Source organism: Esox lucius, chromosome 8 (genome assembly GCF_011004845.1).
Source record: "Esox lucius isolate fEsoLuc1 chromosome 8, fEsoLuc1.pri, whole genome shotgun sequence".
In the NCBI taxonomy this organism is placed as follows: domain Eukaryota; kingdom Metazoa; phylum Chordata; class Actinopteri; order Esociformes; family Esocidae; genus Esox; species Esox lucius.
Window position 1 is genome coordinate 34,426,196 of NC_047576.1, and position 19,030 is coordinate 34,445,225.

Sequence of the window (19,030 nt, forward strand, 5' to 3'; positions counted from 1 at the left end):
ACTGAATACTTATTGAAGTGCTAAAGAAAACCTCAAATAATATTAGGCTATATACTTGAAAGGATAATTTTTAGCTAATCCCCATTAGCAACTCCTAATGAACCCTTAACTTCTAAATTTATACCCCCTTTATACCCCAATAAAATTCTAGAATGCGGCAGTTGATTACGTAAAATTCTCAAAATATTATATTTTCGCACACATTTCAAACAAAAACCAAATTAGCACACATAGCACCAAAACCAAATACAAGTTAACTTTGTTTTAATGAGCATGTACTGTTTAATTTGACTACACATTAATGGTACTTGGAATAATATAAATTGTTTTCTCTCATTAACAATCAATAGATAGAAACTAACATCTAAGTTTGCATAAAACAATATTGCGACGAGTTTGAGCCAGCAGTCAAATTAGGTCCGTACAGGCAAATCTCAAGACATGCAAGTTTTTATAAATGATAAGTGGACGTATGTTGCATACATCTTTTGGCAGATACAGGACATCATCCTGATGAATTGACAACGTTGTCAGTGAAGCACAACATTACGGCTTCTTGGCTAGCTAGTAAAGGTGACAGCTTGTTGCTGCACAAGCTAAACATTTGTGGGCAGACAACTTTATTTTAGTCTGACAGACGAGTTAGCAATGGCATTTTCCATATTTAAATGAAATCGGAAAAAACGTGAGAAAACAACCAACTGGCTACACAGCTACTGCAAACCCATCACGACAGGGTTGCTGTTGTCATCTAAAAGATATTACCAACATTTCACAGCATAAAATATGGACACAAAACCTATAGCCACAGTTTATTTCTTTTCACCTCGACATTCAAGATCAAGGACGTTTCTAACCTCGTATCACCACACAACACAGAAACAATCTCTTCTAATGTAAAAAGTTGTAGCCGCTTTGGCGCTAGCATTTTGAGGCTATTAATAAAAAATTTAAATGACAGCATACCCTTTTCTGGTTTCTTAATAATGACGAAATCCATGGGAATACAGTAACAGGTTTTTATCAGGTAGATTTTGTGATATATACACACACAACTATTATTGTTAAAGAAACATGCCCGTTCAGCGCCCGCTACAGTTATTTAAAAGATGGCTGTCAACAGCAAAATAAATAAACATTGATTCTAGAATCAGAATATCGATACAACATTGTGAAAAAAATTATCACGATTTTACATTAAATCGTTTTATTGGCACAGCACTAATTTACATACATAAAATATGAACCATGTAGGAGTGATAGACCTTAGAAATAATTGCCATTTCGCACATGGTTAAGAAGAAAGAACACACTGGTGAGTTTAGCAATAGAAAATGACATGGAAAACCACTGAAGTGGATGACAGCCGGCAAACAGATTAAGAATCCTCCAGGATGTGGACAGATGTCAGAGAGTACCATATAGGGAAAACTACACCAGCATAATCTCAGAGCATTTACCACAAGAATGTAAACCACTGACAAACCTCAAAAATAAAATGGCCAGTTTAAATTTTTTATCAAATAGGTACATATAGCGGAGAGTTCTCTAACTAAGACTTATGAGCAGATGAGACAAAGGTTAACATGTACCAGAGTGATGAAAGAGGAAAGTGTGGAGAAAGGAATTGCTCATGATCCATGGTGGAGGTAGTGTTATGGCTTGGGCATGTATGGTTGCCACTGAAACTGTCTGACTTGTGAATGTGAATGCTGCCTCAAAACTAAATAGCATTTCACTTTGTAGCAGGATAATGACGGCAAACAAGTTTCCAAGGCGTTTCTCAGGGATAAATAGTGGAACATTCATTGACCGGCAAAGTCAATCTCCTCAAATATATCCAACTGAGTATGCATTTAAAGTTTCTGAATACAAAACATGATTGGAACTGAAGATGGCTGCAGTACAGGCAGTGCATCACCAAGGCAGAAACCCAGCGTCTGGTGATGTCTGTTTGTCGCAAACATCAGTCAAGTCAACTTTTAAAATCATGTTAATCTGTCCAAATACTAAAATGGAGGGACTACAACATTTTATATAAAAATATATACACCGATCAGCCATAACATTATGACCACCTGCCTAATATTGTGTAGGTCACCCTTTTGCCGCCAAAACAGCATGGACTCGTCGAGGCATGAACTACACTAGACCTCGAAGACGCGCTGTGGTATCTGGTAAGTTGGTGGGGCCTCCAAGGATCGGAACAGTTTGTCCACCACATCCCACAGATACTCAATTGGATTGAGATCTGGGGAATTTGGAGGCCAAGTCAACACCTTGAACTCACTGATGTGTTCCTGGTTGGTTGATGCCTGGCAATGCGGGTGGATTGATTTTCTGCCTGTTGGGCCCTGTCCGGGGCCTCCCCCGGGTAGGGCCACAGTGTCGCCGGACCCCCCCGTCTCAGTTCCAAGATCTTACGCTGCTATACTACTGTGCTGGGGGATTGGGTCAGTTCTCCTTCCCCACTAAGTTCTCCTTCTCCACTACAAATTGTTGTTGATATGAGGAATGCACTCTGACTTTTCCCAGTCTCCTCCAGTTTCAAACTTTAGGAGGACATGAGGTCCTGGTCCACACATGCGGAGTACCTGGTTTGGGGGGCCCGTTGCTGTCCCTGTCCTTCTGGTCATACTTTTGACCTAGTCTAAATTTAAATAGACTCTGGATTTAGCCCAGATACATTTATTAATTATTCCAATTGGACCCGGCACAGCCAGAAGAGGACTCTGAGTGGGTCCTCTCTAGGTTTCTTCCTAAAATTCAGCCTTCTTAGGGAGTTTTTCCTAGCCACTGAAATTCAACACTACTGTTGTTTGCTCCTTGGGGTTTAAGGCCGGGTGTCTCTGTAAAGCACTTTGTGACAACTGCTGTTGTTATTTGAACTACAGTTGCTCGTCTGTTGGATCGGACCACACGGGCTAGCCTTCGATCCCCACATTTACATTTTTTATGAAACATTTATTTTACCAGGATAGGCTCATTGAAATTAAAAATGTCTTTTCCAAGAGAGTCCTGGTCAAGAATAGGCAGCCGTAAATCGTGACATAAAATGTTTCAGAATACAATACAACAAATACAAGTACAAGTATAATCAATACAACCATAAGACAATTACACCATTATTCTGCAGATGTTGACAGAACATAATAAAAAACATTGACAACTAAGGGAATCAGATTCTAAGTCAATCATCAATAATTTTAAAATGCTGAGACAAGACCTTGTTGTTTAAAACGATTTTGAAAGGTGTTCCAAGCTGATGGAGCAGAGTACATTAAGGCACGTTTCCCAAAATGTGTTCTGACCATTGGCACAGTAAGTAAAATAACATCCTGTGAGCGGAGACAGTATTCACAATTTTTTTATGGATAAATGAACATAAATATAATGGAAATAAACCCAATATGGCTTTGTAAACAAAGGTATACCAGTGGCTAGGTCTACAGTATGCTAGGGAAGACCATCCAACTCCAGCATATAAAGTGCAATGGTGTGTAAGTGCCTGACAGTTTAAGATAAATCTCAATGCTCCATGATAGTGTGTCAATACCAAGCGTGCCGCACAAGCCCTGAAAAGTGAAGCCAAAACGTCTCGATCGCCCCCTGGTGAGTGGTCCCAGTATAGGTCATAAACCCCGCCCTCCCCATGTTATTCAATGGGACGCGAGACCAACTAAACAATTAAATTACCCTTCAAATATATTTTTTCCGAAGCTGGTTTCTGTCATTTACTGTAGTTTGTATCACGCTAATGTAAATTCAAGAGTTTGTTTTTAAAATAAGTTTGTTTTTAGTTAGTTATTTAATGCTCTAAAAACGGTGGTGTGACGTCGTGATTCACAGCTGTGATTGACAGCTATCTGAGCCGAGGATCTTCGGAGGACTGAGGAGATTGGAACTTTACATTTAATCTCTAAATTTCTATAATTGATATAATTTCACACGGACATAATGGGTTGTTCTGCAGTATATTGTGCTAACCAATCTGGCATTTCCAATCGATCTTTGAATTTTTTTCGGTAAGTTAAATTTATAAGCTATTTAATTAGTAAATAAATGTAATGGGCTAGCTAACGTTAGCTAAAAGACAACAAGCCTCGTTAATAGCCATGTTAATAGCTAGCAGGTGATCGATAGCTAGAAGTTACCAATTATTTTTGTATTAGGCCTATTCTAAATTAAGGTTAAACATGATGTAAGTTAGGCTATAACATATCGTCTAGGTTTAACAAGCAAAGGTTGCACTGTACTTGGACTTGCGATTGATTACGGTATGTGCATTCTGCGAGGGAGAGTGAGGGCGGGGCACAGGGGTGGGGCCGTTGATTTCGCGGCTTTACGGCTTTACTTCCTTCTCGCTACTGCGCATAACTACTGCGCAGAACTGGTCACAAGATCGCTATCTGCGCAGACGCAAGTCCAAGATGTCAGCGCCGTATCAGGACACTGGTGGCTTCATTTTTCACCAATGGAAAAGAGCGAAAGGGCGTCGTCCATTATTTATACAGTCTATGGTCAATACATCTCAAACACTGAGCAAAGGCGTTCATATATAGAATAGTCCAGTATAGGCATAAAGGTTCCTAAAATATTTTTTTCAGGCTTTAAAAGCGAAACAAGCCTTGTTCCTAAAATAAAATCCCAACTTTAACTTGCAAGTTGAAGTATATGTAGTTGAAGGACAAGTCATCATCAATTAATATTCCAAGATATTTATATGAAGTTACTGTCTCAATCACATTCCATGTAGTAACACATGGAAGATTGAGGTTTCTTTTCTGTTTTAGAGAACAACATTTGTCTGGTTTTGTCCACATTGAATACACGCTTCAATTGACACAAGGTATGTGGAACAGCATTAAAAGCAGTTAGCTTTTCAGAATTTACTTTCTCTAAGGTCAAACCACTACAATAAATAACAGTGTCATCTGCATGAAAATGGATTTCAGCATTTTGTAAATTTTTCCTGATCAGCGAAGAACATTTATTACGCAGCTGCATAAATAAAAGCCAGTAAGCATCAGAATCTGAGTTCCTTGCCTTGGACCGCGCTCATGAATAAGAGAAGAAAACTCGGTGGAAAACCATGGATTATTACACCCTCTAACTCTAAATGGGGCATGTTTATTTATAATCTTTATTAAACCGTTGTGAAAGTACTTCCAAGCAGTTTCAACATTCGGAATAAGTTAAATCCTTCTCCAGTCAAAATGAAACAAATCACCAAAAAAGGCCCGCTCAGTAAATTTTTGTTTTCGGGATCTTGCTATTTCTAACAACTACAATAGCACAATGGTCACTCAAATCATTACAAAATACACGTATTGCAGAGTATTTATGATGCACATTTGTCAATATTAAATCAGAGTAGTTTTTCTGGACATTTAGGATTTGGGCGAGTGGGTGTGTTTATCAACTGGATAAAATTCATAGAATTACAATTCAAAATCATCAGACACCGGCTTGAGCCAACACCAGTTATGAGAAAATATTTGAAATCTCAATATGCAAGGCAAGAAATTCCAATTGTTTACAAATAAATAGTTTGGGACATTTTAACTTTTACCCGGAATTTATACATGCTGCGCATTACTGTTGCCGGTTCACCGCTTTTCCTCACAATTTTGACCTGGTCAAAGTTGCTCAGATCCTTATGCTTGCCCATTTTCCCTGCTTCTAACACATCAATTTTGAGGACAGAATGTTCACTTGCTACCTAATATATCCCACCCACTGAAAGGTGCCATTATAAGATAATCAGTGTTATTCCCTTTACCTGTTAGTGGTCATAATGTTATGGCCGATCGGTGTATATTATTTGGAAAGCTACCAGAATTCCTAGGTATATAATGTTTCACCTCAGAGTGGGCTGCCTTCTCTGTAACCTTCCCAGAGGAACCAAGGAGCTTCATGACATTCTTGGCACCCTCAGCTACAGCATGCTCTATCCTGAAGTGATGTCTCAGCTCCTCTAGTCTTAGATCCAGGGGGTTGATGATGGGCTTGGACAACAAGACTGGTTTGGAAATCAGACATATCACCGTTTTATAATCATATCATCTAGGAACATAATAGTACAATAGATACACTTAAGACATCCACCTATACTGTATCTATGGCAAAGTAGACAAAAAACTAAACCATTGTGTTCAAAAGGCAATAATGAGCTCAATACCATCATTATTTTCGAAGTTTGTGTCATTGGTCTGGCTGGCTTTGAGAATCTGCATCCTGATAAACTCAATCTTGGTCTTGCTGTCCTGCAGCATCTGCTGGGCAGTGGCTAGCAGTTTACGATCCTATTGAAAATAAAATAAGAAAATATGCATGTAAATGTTAAATTAAATTGCATCGGAAAGCATTTTTAAATGTGTGTACTCAATGTATTGGTGTTATATTTTCATTAACCAATTTTGATTTCTTCTGGACACAATTAATTTGACAGTAATAAGTCATTAAGCAGACAATCTTGGCCTGAGAGACTTACAGTAGGTCTTAACTGAATCTGAAATGTATATCCAAACTGAACTCAATCCATGAAATACACTGCTCAAAAAAATTTGTATAACACCAAGTCTATTAAACTTCAGGGATATCAATCATTCCAGTTAGGAAGCATAAGAGATTGTGAATCAATGTCACCTGTTTTGGTGCAAATTAAAGTGACATCAAGTGCACTGGAGAGGCAACAGCAAGACAATCCCCAAAAAGGATATGGATTTGCATGTGGTGGCCACAGTCAATTGCTCTCTCCTTATCCTTCCTGACTCTTCTCTAGTTTTGCTAGTGTCCTTGTCACCACTGGTAGCATCAGGTGCTACCTGCAGCCCATTCAGGTTGCACAGTGAGTCCAGCTCCTCCAGGAATCCACATCCATAGGTACCATCACAAGAAGTTTGCTGTGTCTCCCCAGTAGTCTCAAGAGCATGGAGAAGATACTAAAAGATTGTCCGTTAAACAAGGAGAGCTGGACAGGGCCATAGAAGAGCATCAACCCAGCAGCAGGACCTGCATCTGCTCCTTTGTGTGAGGAGCAACAGGAAGAACACTGCCAGAGCCCTACAAAATTACCTCCAGCAGGCTACGGATGTAAATGTTTCTGATCCAACTATAAGAAACAGACTACATGAGGGTGGCATGAAGGCCTGATGTCCTCTAGTGGAACCTGTGCTCACAGCCCAGCACCGTGCAGCTCGATTGGCTTTCACCAGAGAAAACCAGAATTGGCAGGTGGTGCCCTGTTCTCTTCACAGATGAGAGCAGGTTCACACTGAGCACATGAAAGACGTGAAAGAGTCTGGAGATGCTGTGGTGAACGTTATGCTACCTGTAACATCACCCAGCATGACTGGTTTAGCGGTGGGTCAGTGATGGTCTGGGGAGGCATATCCTTTGATGGAAAATGTATGTTCTAGTCTCATCTAGTTCCGCCAAATTGTTTAAACTTTTATGGCAGTGAATGTAATTGTTTCACTTGCATGCGGTTATCTTTCAGCCAATCAAAATCTATTCAGGTAAAAAGGTAAAAACTTTCAAGGGTACCCAGGAAACACACTACCTTGGAGGACCCATTAGAGTACATCTGGATCATGTTCTCAGCTCCTTGTTTGCATTTGAGCTCAATGTCATTCTGTTTCTTAAGAGCCTCCAGTCTGCTACTGCACACTCTGGACTCACTGCTGAGCTGGTCTGGAGTCAGGGGGCAGTCAGAAACTACAGTGAAACGAAAGAACAAGTTGGGTGATTAGACTTTATTCAAACATAAGCATAGTATCATGTCAGCCAACACAAAATATCGTCAATGTTTGAACAATAATACACAGAGAAAACAGGTTTCACTGAGACTGAATCTCCCATACTTCCTGGTTAAGCAAGCAGTGTGATAAAAAGTTGAATAGCTTGGCGATCAACAGTTTTTTTATCCACTAACAGGTATTTTGACCAACCAGATGAGCACAGAAAAATATGATTTGAGAGAATCTGAGAGGATTGGTCAAGATGTAAATTGAAAAAAATTACTGAAATTACACTGCCTGTATAAATGCAGCTCAATACAATACCATTCATGTTTTTCACTAACTAGCAGTTCTACAAACCTAGTCTTCTAAAGTCCCATTAACAAGATATGATTTTTCTTTGCCACGAAAGAGACTAACTTATTATATTTTGTATGTACGCCTCAATTAAATCTTTAAACATGAAGGACACTACAAGGGGCGCTGAGGCTCGTCAATAACTAACACCCTCACACATCACTATACCCTCTGTAGGGGAGTGGATTGGCCATCTTTAGCACAGCTGAGATTAAATAATTTCTATAATAATTTTCTATATTTGTACAGCCCCGAAACCTGAAGGATCTGGAGAAGGTCTGTATGGAGGAGTGGGCCAAAATCCCTGCTGCAGTGTGTGCAAACCTGGTCAAGAACTACAGGAAACGTATGATCTCTGTAATTGCAAACAAAGGTTTCTGTACCAAATATTAAGTTCTGCTTTTCTGATGTATCAAATACTTATGTCATGCAATCAAATGCAGATGAATAACTTAAAAATTATACAATGTGATTTTCTGGATTTTTGTTTCAGATTCCATCACTCACAGTTGAAGAGTACCTATGATAAGAATTACAGACATCTACATGCTTTGTAAGTGGGAAAACCTGCAATATCAGCAGATTATCAAATACCTTTTCTCCCCACTGTAGCCATGTTAAGACTGCTCCCTTACTACTTATGTAAATACATAGTCCAGCAGTCAAATTAAAATGATGGCAAATGCTTAGTTAATTGTGTTTTGTTGACTGCACAAAGCTGGTACAAAGTTAGGGAAAACATCTTTCCTGTTCTCTGCCCCTTTGGCTTGGAACAAGCGTCAAAATGTCCTAAAATCACAGAAGCTTGTAACTTTAAATAAGTTAAATTTAGGAAAATGAAGCTCAGGGCTGTAAATGTTTTGAGCACTAGCTGTACCACATTTCCCCATACAATCTTAACGCTCGGTGTGTTGTTTTTAAAACGGTAGTGCTTTGTATTTTACTTTGCAAATCAGATCTACAATTTTTGTGCTGCTGTTTTTGGTCAGGTCCCCTTTGAAAAATACAATTTTAATTTAAATGACACTAACCTGGTAAAATATATAAAGTTAAATCTACATACCAAGTAGTTCCTCTGGGTCCTTCACCACAATGTGAGCATTGAGCTCCTGAAGCTCCTGGTGCAGCTCTTCCAGCTTTTTGTTGCTCTTCTTCAGCATGTTGTCAACATAGGCCAGGCTCTTTTTGTCTGTGGAGACCTTCTTCAGGTTCTCAGCCCCTTCCTTGATTTTTAGCTCCTTCCTGATCTCCCTCTTGATGTGGTCTTTAACCTCCTCTAACCTCTGCTGCACCATTGTGTCGGACAGGTCCAGATTTTCACCCAGACCCCCTATGTGGTCCCGGTTGTCTCCCTGGGATAAGAAACATAAAAAAGAAAATACTCAAAAACAAAAACAGTACATAATTTGCCACCTGTTTCCTATGCGCCCTGGTCAATAGAAGTATACTGAAAGGGTGCCATTTGGAACTGAACCACACAGAGACACTTCAAACAATACCACTCATTTGTCTGAAAACACTCAATACTAGTTTTACCTGTCTTACATTTTACTACTACTTACTGCTACTTTTACCCAGCTCAAAGATGAGGCCTTTTGCAATTAACATTTTTAATAAGTAGGTTTTCATTACATGGGGTACAAATATTTACCTTTATTGCGCCAAGTTGGTTTTATACTGTGTCTAATGGGTTGAGATGCAACCATTACTAAGAAAGAGCATTAATATTTGATGTGAGCAGTCTGATCTTTGAAAGGCTTATGTTAACCTCAAGAGCTAACTTTCATTTTACTGCAGCTATTTGATGAATTTACATATAACTTCAAAATAATATATTTATTAAAGAATGATGGATATATTGCAGCTGCCATTATTTATATGACCCAAAAGATTTGTTATCGATAATTTGTCTTTCAAGTGCCAATTGGTTTAGTTTTTATTAACACCAGTTTCACCTGTATTAAAAGGGGAGGTTCGCCTAATTTTGCAATTCTCTTGAATCTGTTATTTCAGTAAAATAATCCCAAAAAAATGTCATCACAGACTTGCATTGCTATTTGGATAGAGGTCCCAAGCATCTCCCATTTTCTATTACTGGGATATCTAGGTGGGATCAGAAAAGGTACTAAAGGTACGTAACAACACTATGTAATAACACTGCATTCTGTAATAACTTGACAAAATGTTATAAATCTTCACTTCATTAAGTAATAACACAAATTTTGTAATAACTTGTTGCATTTTGTAATAACTACCTTGAACGCAATATGTAATTGCCAAGCATTTTGGGGAAAAAAAATATTATATAATGTGGTGATTATTACAAAATGTGGGAGTCTGACTTTTTTTTAATGAAAATGTAACAATATGGTGAATTATGTAAAAACCAACCAAATTGGATGTCTTCACTCATGAAAATCATTATATCATAACAATATTAATTTAATGCATTCGAGCATGAATCATACAGACTAAAAATTTATTTGAATAGACACTAATCTACTAAATTGGCCAAAACTACATCAAGTGTCACTGAATTCCATAGCTTAACAGAAACTGCACTTGATGGTTCAACTGCACGAAACTCAGGGTTAAACTGACACAAAGTATTGGTATACACACACCCAAATGTAAGGACACATGCATGCACACACACACACAAAGCTCTGCTGTTAAGGAGTATGCCAATTTTGACTATACAAAAAAAGCGTTGCAAAAATGGTTGCTGAACAAAAGACCAATATGGAACAGTAAATTCTTTCAAGTTCTTTATTCCCTCAATGCCAAATTACGGTATATTTAGGCAAAACATTTACCACACTGCAGTGGTTAACCACACTTTGGATTAAAATTTAGACTATTAAATGCAACACTGTTTCCAAATAAGTTGGGACGATGTGGAAAATGCAAACTAAAACGAATGCAATGATGTGAAAATCATTTATCCTTGTATTTAATTGAAAATAGTATGAAGACAACATACCAAGTGTTGAAACTGAGAAATGTCATTGTTTTTGGGAAAAAACATGGCCATTTTGAAATTAATGCCAGCAACATGATTAAAAAAAGGTGGGACAGGGTCATGTTAACCACTGTGTTGCATAACCTCTTCTTTAAACAGTATTCCATAAGAGTTTGGAAACAAAGGAGACCAAATGCTATATCTTGCTTGATATAGAGTTGCAGCAATGCAACAGTTTGGGTTCTCCTTTGTTGTTTTTCCATTTCATAATGTGTTTCAATGGGTGACTGCCATACTTCTGGACTGCAAGCAAGCCAGTTCAGCACCCAGACTCTTACTACAGAGCCATGCTATTGTAAAACATGCAGAATATGGTTTGACAGTGTACTGAATCCAATTCATAACCTCTGGGACGTTGCGTATTGGTGCATCTGACTCCGCCAAGTAGCGCACCCGACTGTCCAGGAGCTCAGTGATGCGCTGATCCAGGTCTGGCAGGAGATCCCCCAGGACACCACCCGCTTCCTCATCACGAGTAGGGGTGCACGATAAATTGACTCAATGCAGTTATCGCAATATCACATTGTGCAATATCAAAATAGAAAATGTTGCAGAAAGTATGCGATATTCAATTTATTTTGTGGAGCGATGCATCTGTTGGTTGTGTGGCTTAGTTGTGTTTGATTTAGAGCCCGCGTGAAGCCGCTATATAATGATCATGTTGCATGTGTGAGCGCACGGGTTCACTACATAAACATACCCTGTAGGAGCATACCACGAGATGTGTGCGCACATCTCGACAGCGTGTGAGTGAAGAGAGAGATTGAGAGTGTCAGATGAGCGAAAGAACGGACAGAAAAGTAAGAAGATGAGTGTGGCTCAGGGAGACAATAAAACAATGGAGATGGAACAGGAATCGTTAGTGGCCAAAAAGTTACGTGATCGACTAACTGTAATTTTGATCCATGTCACAAATAGCATTACAAAAGTATAATCCAAAATAAATATAAACGTCTTGGCATTACATAGGAGTTTAGAAGACTGCGCAATAAATAATGAATGAGTGAACGTTATTAGCTATATAGACAATGCTTCTAAAATGATTTGAGATTTATATATTAATAATGTATGCGCTGCCAAGAAATACAATAGGCCTAGGCTGAAACACCGGACTCTTCTAGCGAACAGTGTTCAGATTCACTTTGCGGTAGCCTACAAAGCTTTGTGTAGCTACTTTGCAGTCTTGTGATCATTTATTTTAATGTTTTCAAAATGATTTCGCTTTTATTGTTGATTAATTATTTTGTCTAAAAAGCCAATACCTGTGATTGGCTCTGTTTGAGAGTTGACAAGCTTTCCTCTACTGTAGAGACTAAACTTGGGCATATCCTAAGAAAAACTTTAGATTATTTTAAACTTTGTCATTGTACGTACAAGTACAGTACAACAAAATGCAATTAGCATCTAACCAGAAGTGCAACTAGAAGGGGGAAGAAAATTTACAAGTATAATGTATGTACAAATGGAATGTATAGATGTGCAATGAAGGCAAATGCAAGTGCAAATGGAAGTTCTGAACCCCAATTTGCCACGCGTGTCTGGTACTATGAAAAGTTGGATAGGGTTGGCAGGTCTGCTTTGCCACCAGTACAACATGTCCTGTTCTGTAGACATGGTCATTATTTAATTTATTCATGTTATACCAGTCCAACATGACTGTCAGTTGAAATAAACCCTTGTGTTGTAAGAAAACCTGTTTTCACATGTTATGAATCTATTTTGATGGGTGTTCCCATAACTTATTATATCGCAATATTCATGACCAATATCGCAATATCACATTTTTCAATATCGTGCAACCCTAATCAGGAGAATGCCCAGATGTTGCCAGGAGTGCATACAGGCATGTGGGGGCCATACACACTACTGAGTCACATAACGAGCAGCCCGTGATTTCAACGGTTAAATTTGAATTCTGAATCCAACCCTCAATTGGTTGTTGATTCTGGTTTCCATTGACCTTTATGTCATTTTGTTGTCAACAAATTACACATTGTTCAGTAAAGATTTTGATTGTTTATATATTTCGTTCATCAAGACCCGATGTGCTATTTAGGGGTTCCCTTAATTTTTTGGGGCAGTGTATTTTCAACAATAAATAAAATGCCTCAGTTTGAACATTTGATATGTTATCTTTGCACTATTGTCTATTTAATATATGGTTTAAATTATTTGTAAATCATTGCATTGTGTTTTATTTATATTTTGCACGGTGTCCCAACTATTTTGGAAACAGGGCTGTACTTACACATCTCACTGGGTGAGAAAATGTACGTGGTGTGAAAGCAAGTGAAAAGTTTAAATTCTGTGAGTCTCACAGTCAATGCATGAGAGTTGGCAGCCCTGATGATCACATTGTAAATGTATGTAGGCCTAAAAGGCCTACTTTCTAAAAGGCCTGATAGCTATTGCTAATTTCTTCAAAACTACCAAAAACATGGACATTTGTAAAATAACTATTCCTGTAAATACATTCCTATGACGTTAAACAGAGTGAAGTCCAATATTATCTGCTAGGCTAGCGAGTGCGGTCATTGCCCACAAGCACATGGTTATTAGAAAAAAGGTTAAAAGGCAACTCAACAGTAAACCCAAAATGAGAGAAACTCTAAAGACAATGCTTTGCATAAAAATAACATTTTAGTCACACTCAGTATTGCCTTTCAACTAGTGGCCAGTGATAGACAGTACAACTTATTCTCCCTCTTCCAAGGCAATTCCAAAACTTTGTTTATAGCAGATTTTTCACACACAGTGGCAATCCAAGATGCTTTACAGCTTTAGATTAAAAGACAGTTTATGAAAGAAAGCCAATTGATACAATAATATACTGTTTATAAGAAAAGGCAATTGATTTATAAGAACAATATATAAATAAATAGTGGTGTGGTTAAAAATGTGATTTAAAATAAGTTAAAACATTTTCAAAGGACTGAAATAACTAAAAGCATCCATTGCAGTGTGGTTTTGAGTCCTGATTAAAACGTTTTTGAAGGTTTGTCTACCTGTAAGAGTCTAGAGATGCGCAGCATGGGTTGATTCACCCAGGTTAGCCCTCACCAAGTTTAACCCCAAGCAGCTTCTTTGTATTAATTTCTGTGGCTGGCAGGAACCCAGTGTAGTGACTTGACAATCGGGGTGATGTGGTCTGACTTTTTGGTCTCTGTAAGAACTTTAGCAGCTGCATTTTGAATGAGCTGAAGCTCATTTGATGGTATTTTTTTGGTGGGACCCCTGTCAAAAGGTGTCTGGAGGCGGAGTCGAAATCGTAAACAAAGGGGTGGAAAGCATTTTATTCATATCTAATAGTTCATCATTAAAACTGGTGAAAAAAAGAGGTTTTCCAACGCAACGTCTCCCCCTTCCGACATTGCACCTAGACTTTCCTTCCCCTCTGCCATTTTTTAAAGAAACCGGTGTACCTCAGTTATTTAAATCTTTAGTTGGAAAGAGTAGAAAATCTACTTAATTTGGGTATTTCAATCATATTATAATGTATGTAGTATAAAAATTATATGTAATAGTAAACATTTTATTTGTATTGACCTACACAAGGTTAACTGTACGGAATACAATGAGTGTACGGAACATCGTGAGTGCACTGTAGTTCCTATGGCTGTGTGAGAGTGATAGTGAATGATTTGAAAGTAAGAACGCCTGCTAAAATAATTTGCACAATCTCTGTCTTAGTCTTCAGGGTCTATAGGGTCTGCAAGTAGTTAGCTAAGTAATGGACGAGCCACCACCAATCAAGAATGAAGTGTAATTAGCTAAGGTTTTTGGAAATAATCTCCAAACCACAGCTGGCAATGTTTTTCTAGTTGTAGCTAGTGTGTTCAATATTAAGAATTTGGTTAATGCTATGTATGATCATGGCAGGAAAGTGATAGACATGAACAAACAGGCAAGGAGTGAGAGGCCGCAAACCAACAGGTAAATCACTGATCAGTGCCACGCCATCATGTAAATCAGAGTCATTGAATAGGATTTCAGATAAAAGGACAGCAGCTGAATTTAGGATTGTACTGTATGTGTTTACTTTATGCAGAAGAGAGGCTGTCGTTTCAATAACAGAGATCAGAAAGGCTGGCAGAGTGAAGGAGAGAGAGGCCGCAAACCAACAGGAAAGTGAGAAGTATTAATTAAAGGTGGTCAATAGAAACAGATTGGAAAACTTAAAGCTGGACTAACATGCCTGAAAAAAATCCCTCTGTTTACATTATCATCAATCTGAAATGCCTGTCCAGCTGAAAAGTCCCACCATGCAAAACATTTTTTATCACACAGTATTACTGTTAGGAGTTAGGACTACAGCATGTTCAGAAATTGCTACTTTCTTAAAGTCAAACTGTAATTTTCACACTGAATGTTTGAGTCCTATTAACACCGGCAAGGAATCGGTACAGAAAGGCAGCATTGTTTGGGGTAAACATCTACAACCTTTCCAGACATAGAGAGTATTGCAAGCCAGCGCTGTGGAAACAATTATTGCCCCCAAGCATTTTTAACTAGTCTACCACCGAGCGAAACTGTGTTGGTTACACTGGACCTTTTCGCACTTCATTGGTCAAGAATGCCTATGCCTTTTTTTAACCAGAGCATGTCTATATCTAATGTAGTCATGGACACAATTGAAGCTAGAAGAGAATTCTAGAAGTGGAAAAACACATAGAACTATATATTAAATAGACATTTTAGTGAATAAATTAACATTCACACTGTAGTCAAATGTGTCCACCCCAATATCAGAGTCACTCCTACACCCTTGCACACTACAACTACGTAGTGAGAATTAAGAAAAAAAATTACACATAGCTTTAACTATAGCAAGATGATAATGTGATCATATACATAGCAGTTTAAAAAGAGTACTGTAGATTATCAGCAATATTAGTTGTGGTATTGAATATTGTAGAAATTGCGAGTATGGCAGTAATACACATTGAAAAAGAAAATGTAAACTAGTATTCTAATGTCCATTAAATTACCTGAAAGGGCATCAGAACATCTGGAATGTTTGTGTGTTACCATTATGATCATGGATCAATGTTACTGATTGAGGACACTTATGGCCTGAGGGAAAAAAAACTGAGTCTGGAAGTGCGTGCTCCGATGCTGCGGTAGCGTCTACCCAGAGTTGGGGAGTAACGGATTACAAGTAATCCGCTACATGTAACGGATAAAAAAAATAAACAGTAACTGCAATGCGTTATGTTAACAACAAAAATATTGTAATCAGATTACAGATACCTTTGAAACAATGTATAGTTACTTTTGGATGACTTCAATTGAAAAAGAATAGGAGCGCAAAATAATTATGACACGTTGCATGTTCGAGTTTATTATTTAATGTTTTAAAAACATTGTTATTTAAACCAAAATGAAAATTGTTGTGTGATCATTCTCGCAAAGGTGGTTCGCTCGCATAACCATATTAGTGATGGATGAAGCGATAGTTGAATTTTCACCGGTTTTGGTTGGTTGGATGGCTGGTAAAAACAGAGTATATCTAAGATAATATTAGCCTGGGCCTACCTGGTGTTATATATTTTTCAAGTTTCAAGGTTTATTTGTCAAATGCACCGAACAACACAGCCAGGACGAGTTGCACCGAAGAACTTAGACAGGAATTGTTTAATAGATCAGGCAACTATTTGTTAGATGTAACATGGCGCTGCTTTCAAGATAAAACATTATATGGAATGTACCACATTTGAGGAGAAAATTGTGTTCATTGGTTATCATTGGCTGCTGACATCATTTACTTTAAGCTAGGAGTGCAGGTTTATAATTTTGAAAATCCATCACTGGTGGCCCTAATAAATGCAGGTTACATTCACATGGGTACATCTTATTTCTATGCAGGTGTTCACGACTGCAAACATGCATTCATGAGCCTGGGGTTTCTGCAACATTTTGACAATGTTGTTGGTTGGGGAGCCAAACATCAGACTACTGCAGATTTAGTTAATGCATAATGGATATCATAATTTTTATATACAACTAAGTCAATACTCTGAGTAATTGCCATTTATTTTTCAACAATGTTTTGAAACAATTAAAATCATGAATAAAACAACAGTATAGGCTTCATAGGCATCATTAGATTTTGGGTTATGTTCAGATAAAAAGTCAGATTCTGGAAGATCGAGGGTTATTGGATTAATTGGAATGACTAAGAATCTGACAGACCTTTAGCGTGTAATGTAAAGATGTAGCCCAATCATATTAGTAGAAGCAATGGTTTAGAAACCATTTCCAAAGGCACTGTACACAACCCATAAGGTAAAACGCTAATTCCATTTTGGCCAGCTATGTAAACTTTGATCCTGCAAAAGGTGTTCAATTGGTTATAGGGTATTCCTATTTCTTTTACAAATACCTCTTAATATGAAGGTAATCTAAAAGTAATTCAAAGTAGTCAGATAACGTTACGGAGTTTGAGTAATCAAAAAGTTACATTACTGATTACAAATGTGGACAGGTAACTTGTACATTTAAAAAGTAACCTACCCAACCCTGCGTCTACCAGATGGCAGCAGTGTGAACAGACCATAGCCTGGGTGGCTTTGATCTTTGATGATGTTCCGTTCTTTCCTCAGGCATTGTGTATGGTAGATGGTAGATCCCTGGCACAATGGCAGGGAGATGGCAGCCGATGATGCGCTCCGCAGACTTCACAACTCTCTGGAGGGACTTGCGGTCTGCACCAGAGCAGCTGCCATACCCGCAGTAATGCAGCCTGAGAGGATGCTTTTAATGGTGCACCTGTATAAGTTGGTCAGAGTTTTTGCAGGCAAGCCACATTTATTGAGTCTCCTCAGGAAGTGTAGTAATTTTTGGGAAGTTTTGATTGCCGAGATCGCTTGTCTGGACCAGGAGAGGTCATCATTGATGAACACAGAAAAACGTTAATGTGGAGACTCTCTCCACATCTGCACCTTCAATGTGTATGGGGGCATGTCCTCCCCTCTGCCGCTTCCTGATGTCCACAATCATCTCTTTAGTCTTACAGACGTTTGAGATTTGTTGTTGTCATGGCACCATGTAGCCAGGTTCCTAACCTCCTCTATGTAAAGGGTCTCATTGTTGTTGGAGATGAGACCCAGGATGGTAATGTTGTGCGCTAATTTGAGGATGACGTTGGAACAAGGAGTACAGGACGGGACTGAGTATGCAGCCCTGTGGGGCTCCAGTGCTCAGGGTGAGTGTAGGGGAGGTTGTAAAAAAAACAAAAACAAATTCTCAACGCATCTCTTCCTACATCTTCAACTCATTAGCCCCATTTTGCAGTTTCAGTTGCCCATTCACATGGAAAAAAGGTTGTATTTTTCCAAAATCTCCTCTCAGTTTTGTGATACCTTATTTATGTCACATATAGACAAACGATGCATGTGCTTAAACAAGGAGACTGGACTTCTGCATTGGTATTGAACTCGTTAGCCCCACTAAAACCCCTGGGAGAGATATGCAAAGTTGTGCAGTTTTTTCCTATTTACAGGGAAAGAACGAGATTGTATTTCACCAAAAACTCCTCAGCATTTCCATAGCTTATTCATGGACAAACTATGCATTTGCTTAAACAACGAGTCTGGACCTATACACTAGTGTTTGAATCAATGCCTTTTTGTAGCCTATTCACTAATGTGAATTACACTCATATTTTGAGTGTAATTCATTTGCAAAAAAAGAAAAAAACAAACATTAAATTTGAAGATGAATTTGACACATAGCGTTTTTTTCCTTGAAATTTTCTATAGATACCGCAATAATATCATTACCGTGCATTATTTTGGCCATGATAATCGTGTAGTGAAAATCTGATATCATGACTGCCCTAGTCCAAACCAACGCCAATATGTTCAACCTGGCCCATCTTGATTTGCTTGTATTAATATTTTTGATACTG

The 19,030-nt window shown here is 38.3% G+C and overlaps 1 protein-coding gene across 4 annotated transcripts in view; it reads right to left on the reverse strand.

The window, feature by feature from the left end:
- The window catches only part of LOC105030535 (serine/threonine-protein kinase N2), a 69,665-nt gene that overhangs the window by 25,375 nt on the left and 25,260 nt on the right, over positions 1-19,030 (reverse strand). For all 4 annotated transcript variants that reach the window (XM_010904437.4, XM_013131734.3, XM_034293740.1 and 1 more), the window contains 4 exons: positions 9,163-9,451; positions 7,565-7,719; positions 6,182-6,305; positions 5,865-6,022 (listed from right to left, as the gene is read on the reverse strand). In XM_010904437.4, the coding sequence (XP_010902739.2) occupies positions 5,865-6,022; positions 6,182-6,305; positions 7,565-7,719; positions 9,163-9,451 (726 nt within the window). The remainder of the gene's footprint in view (positions 1-5,864; positions 6,023-6,181; positions 6,306-7,564; positions 7,720-9,162; positions 9,452-19,030) is intronic.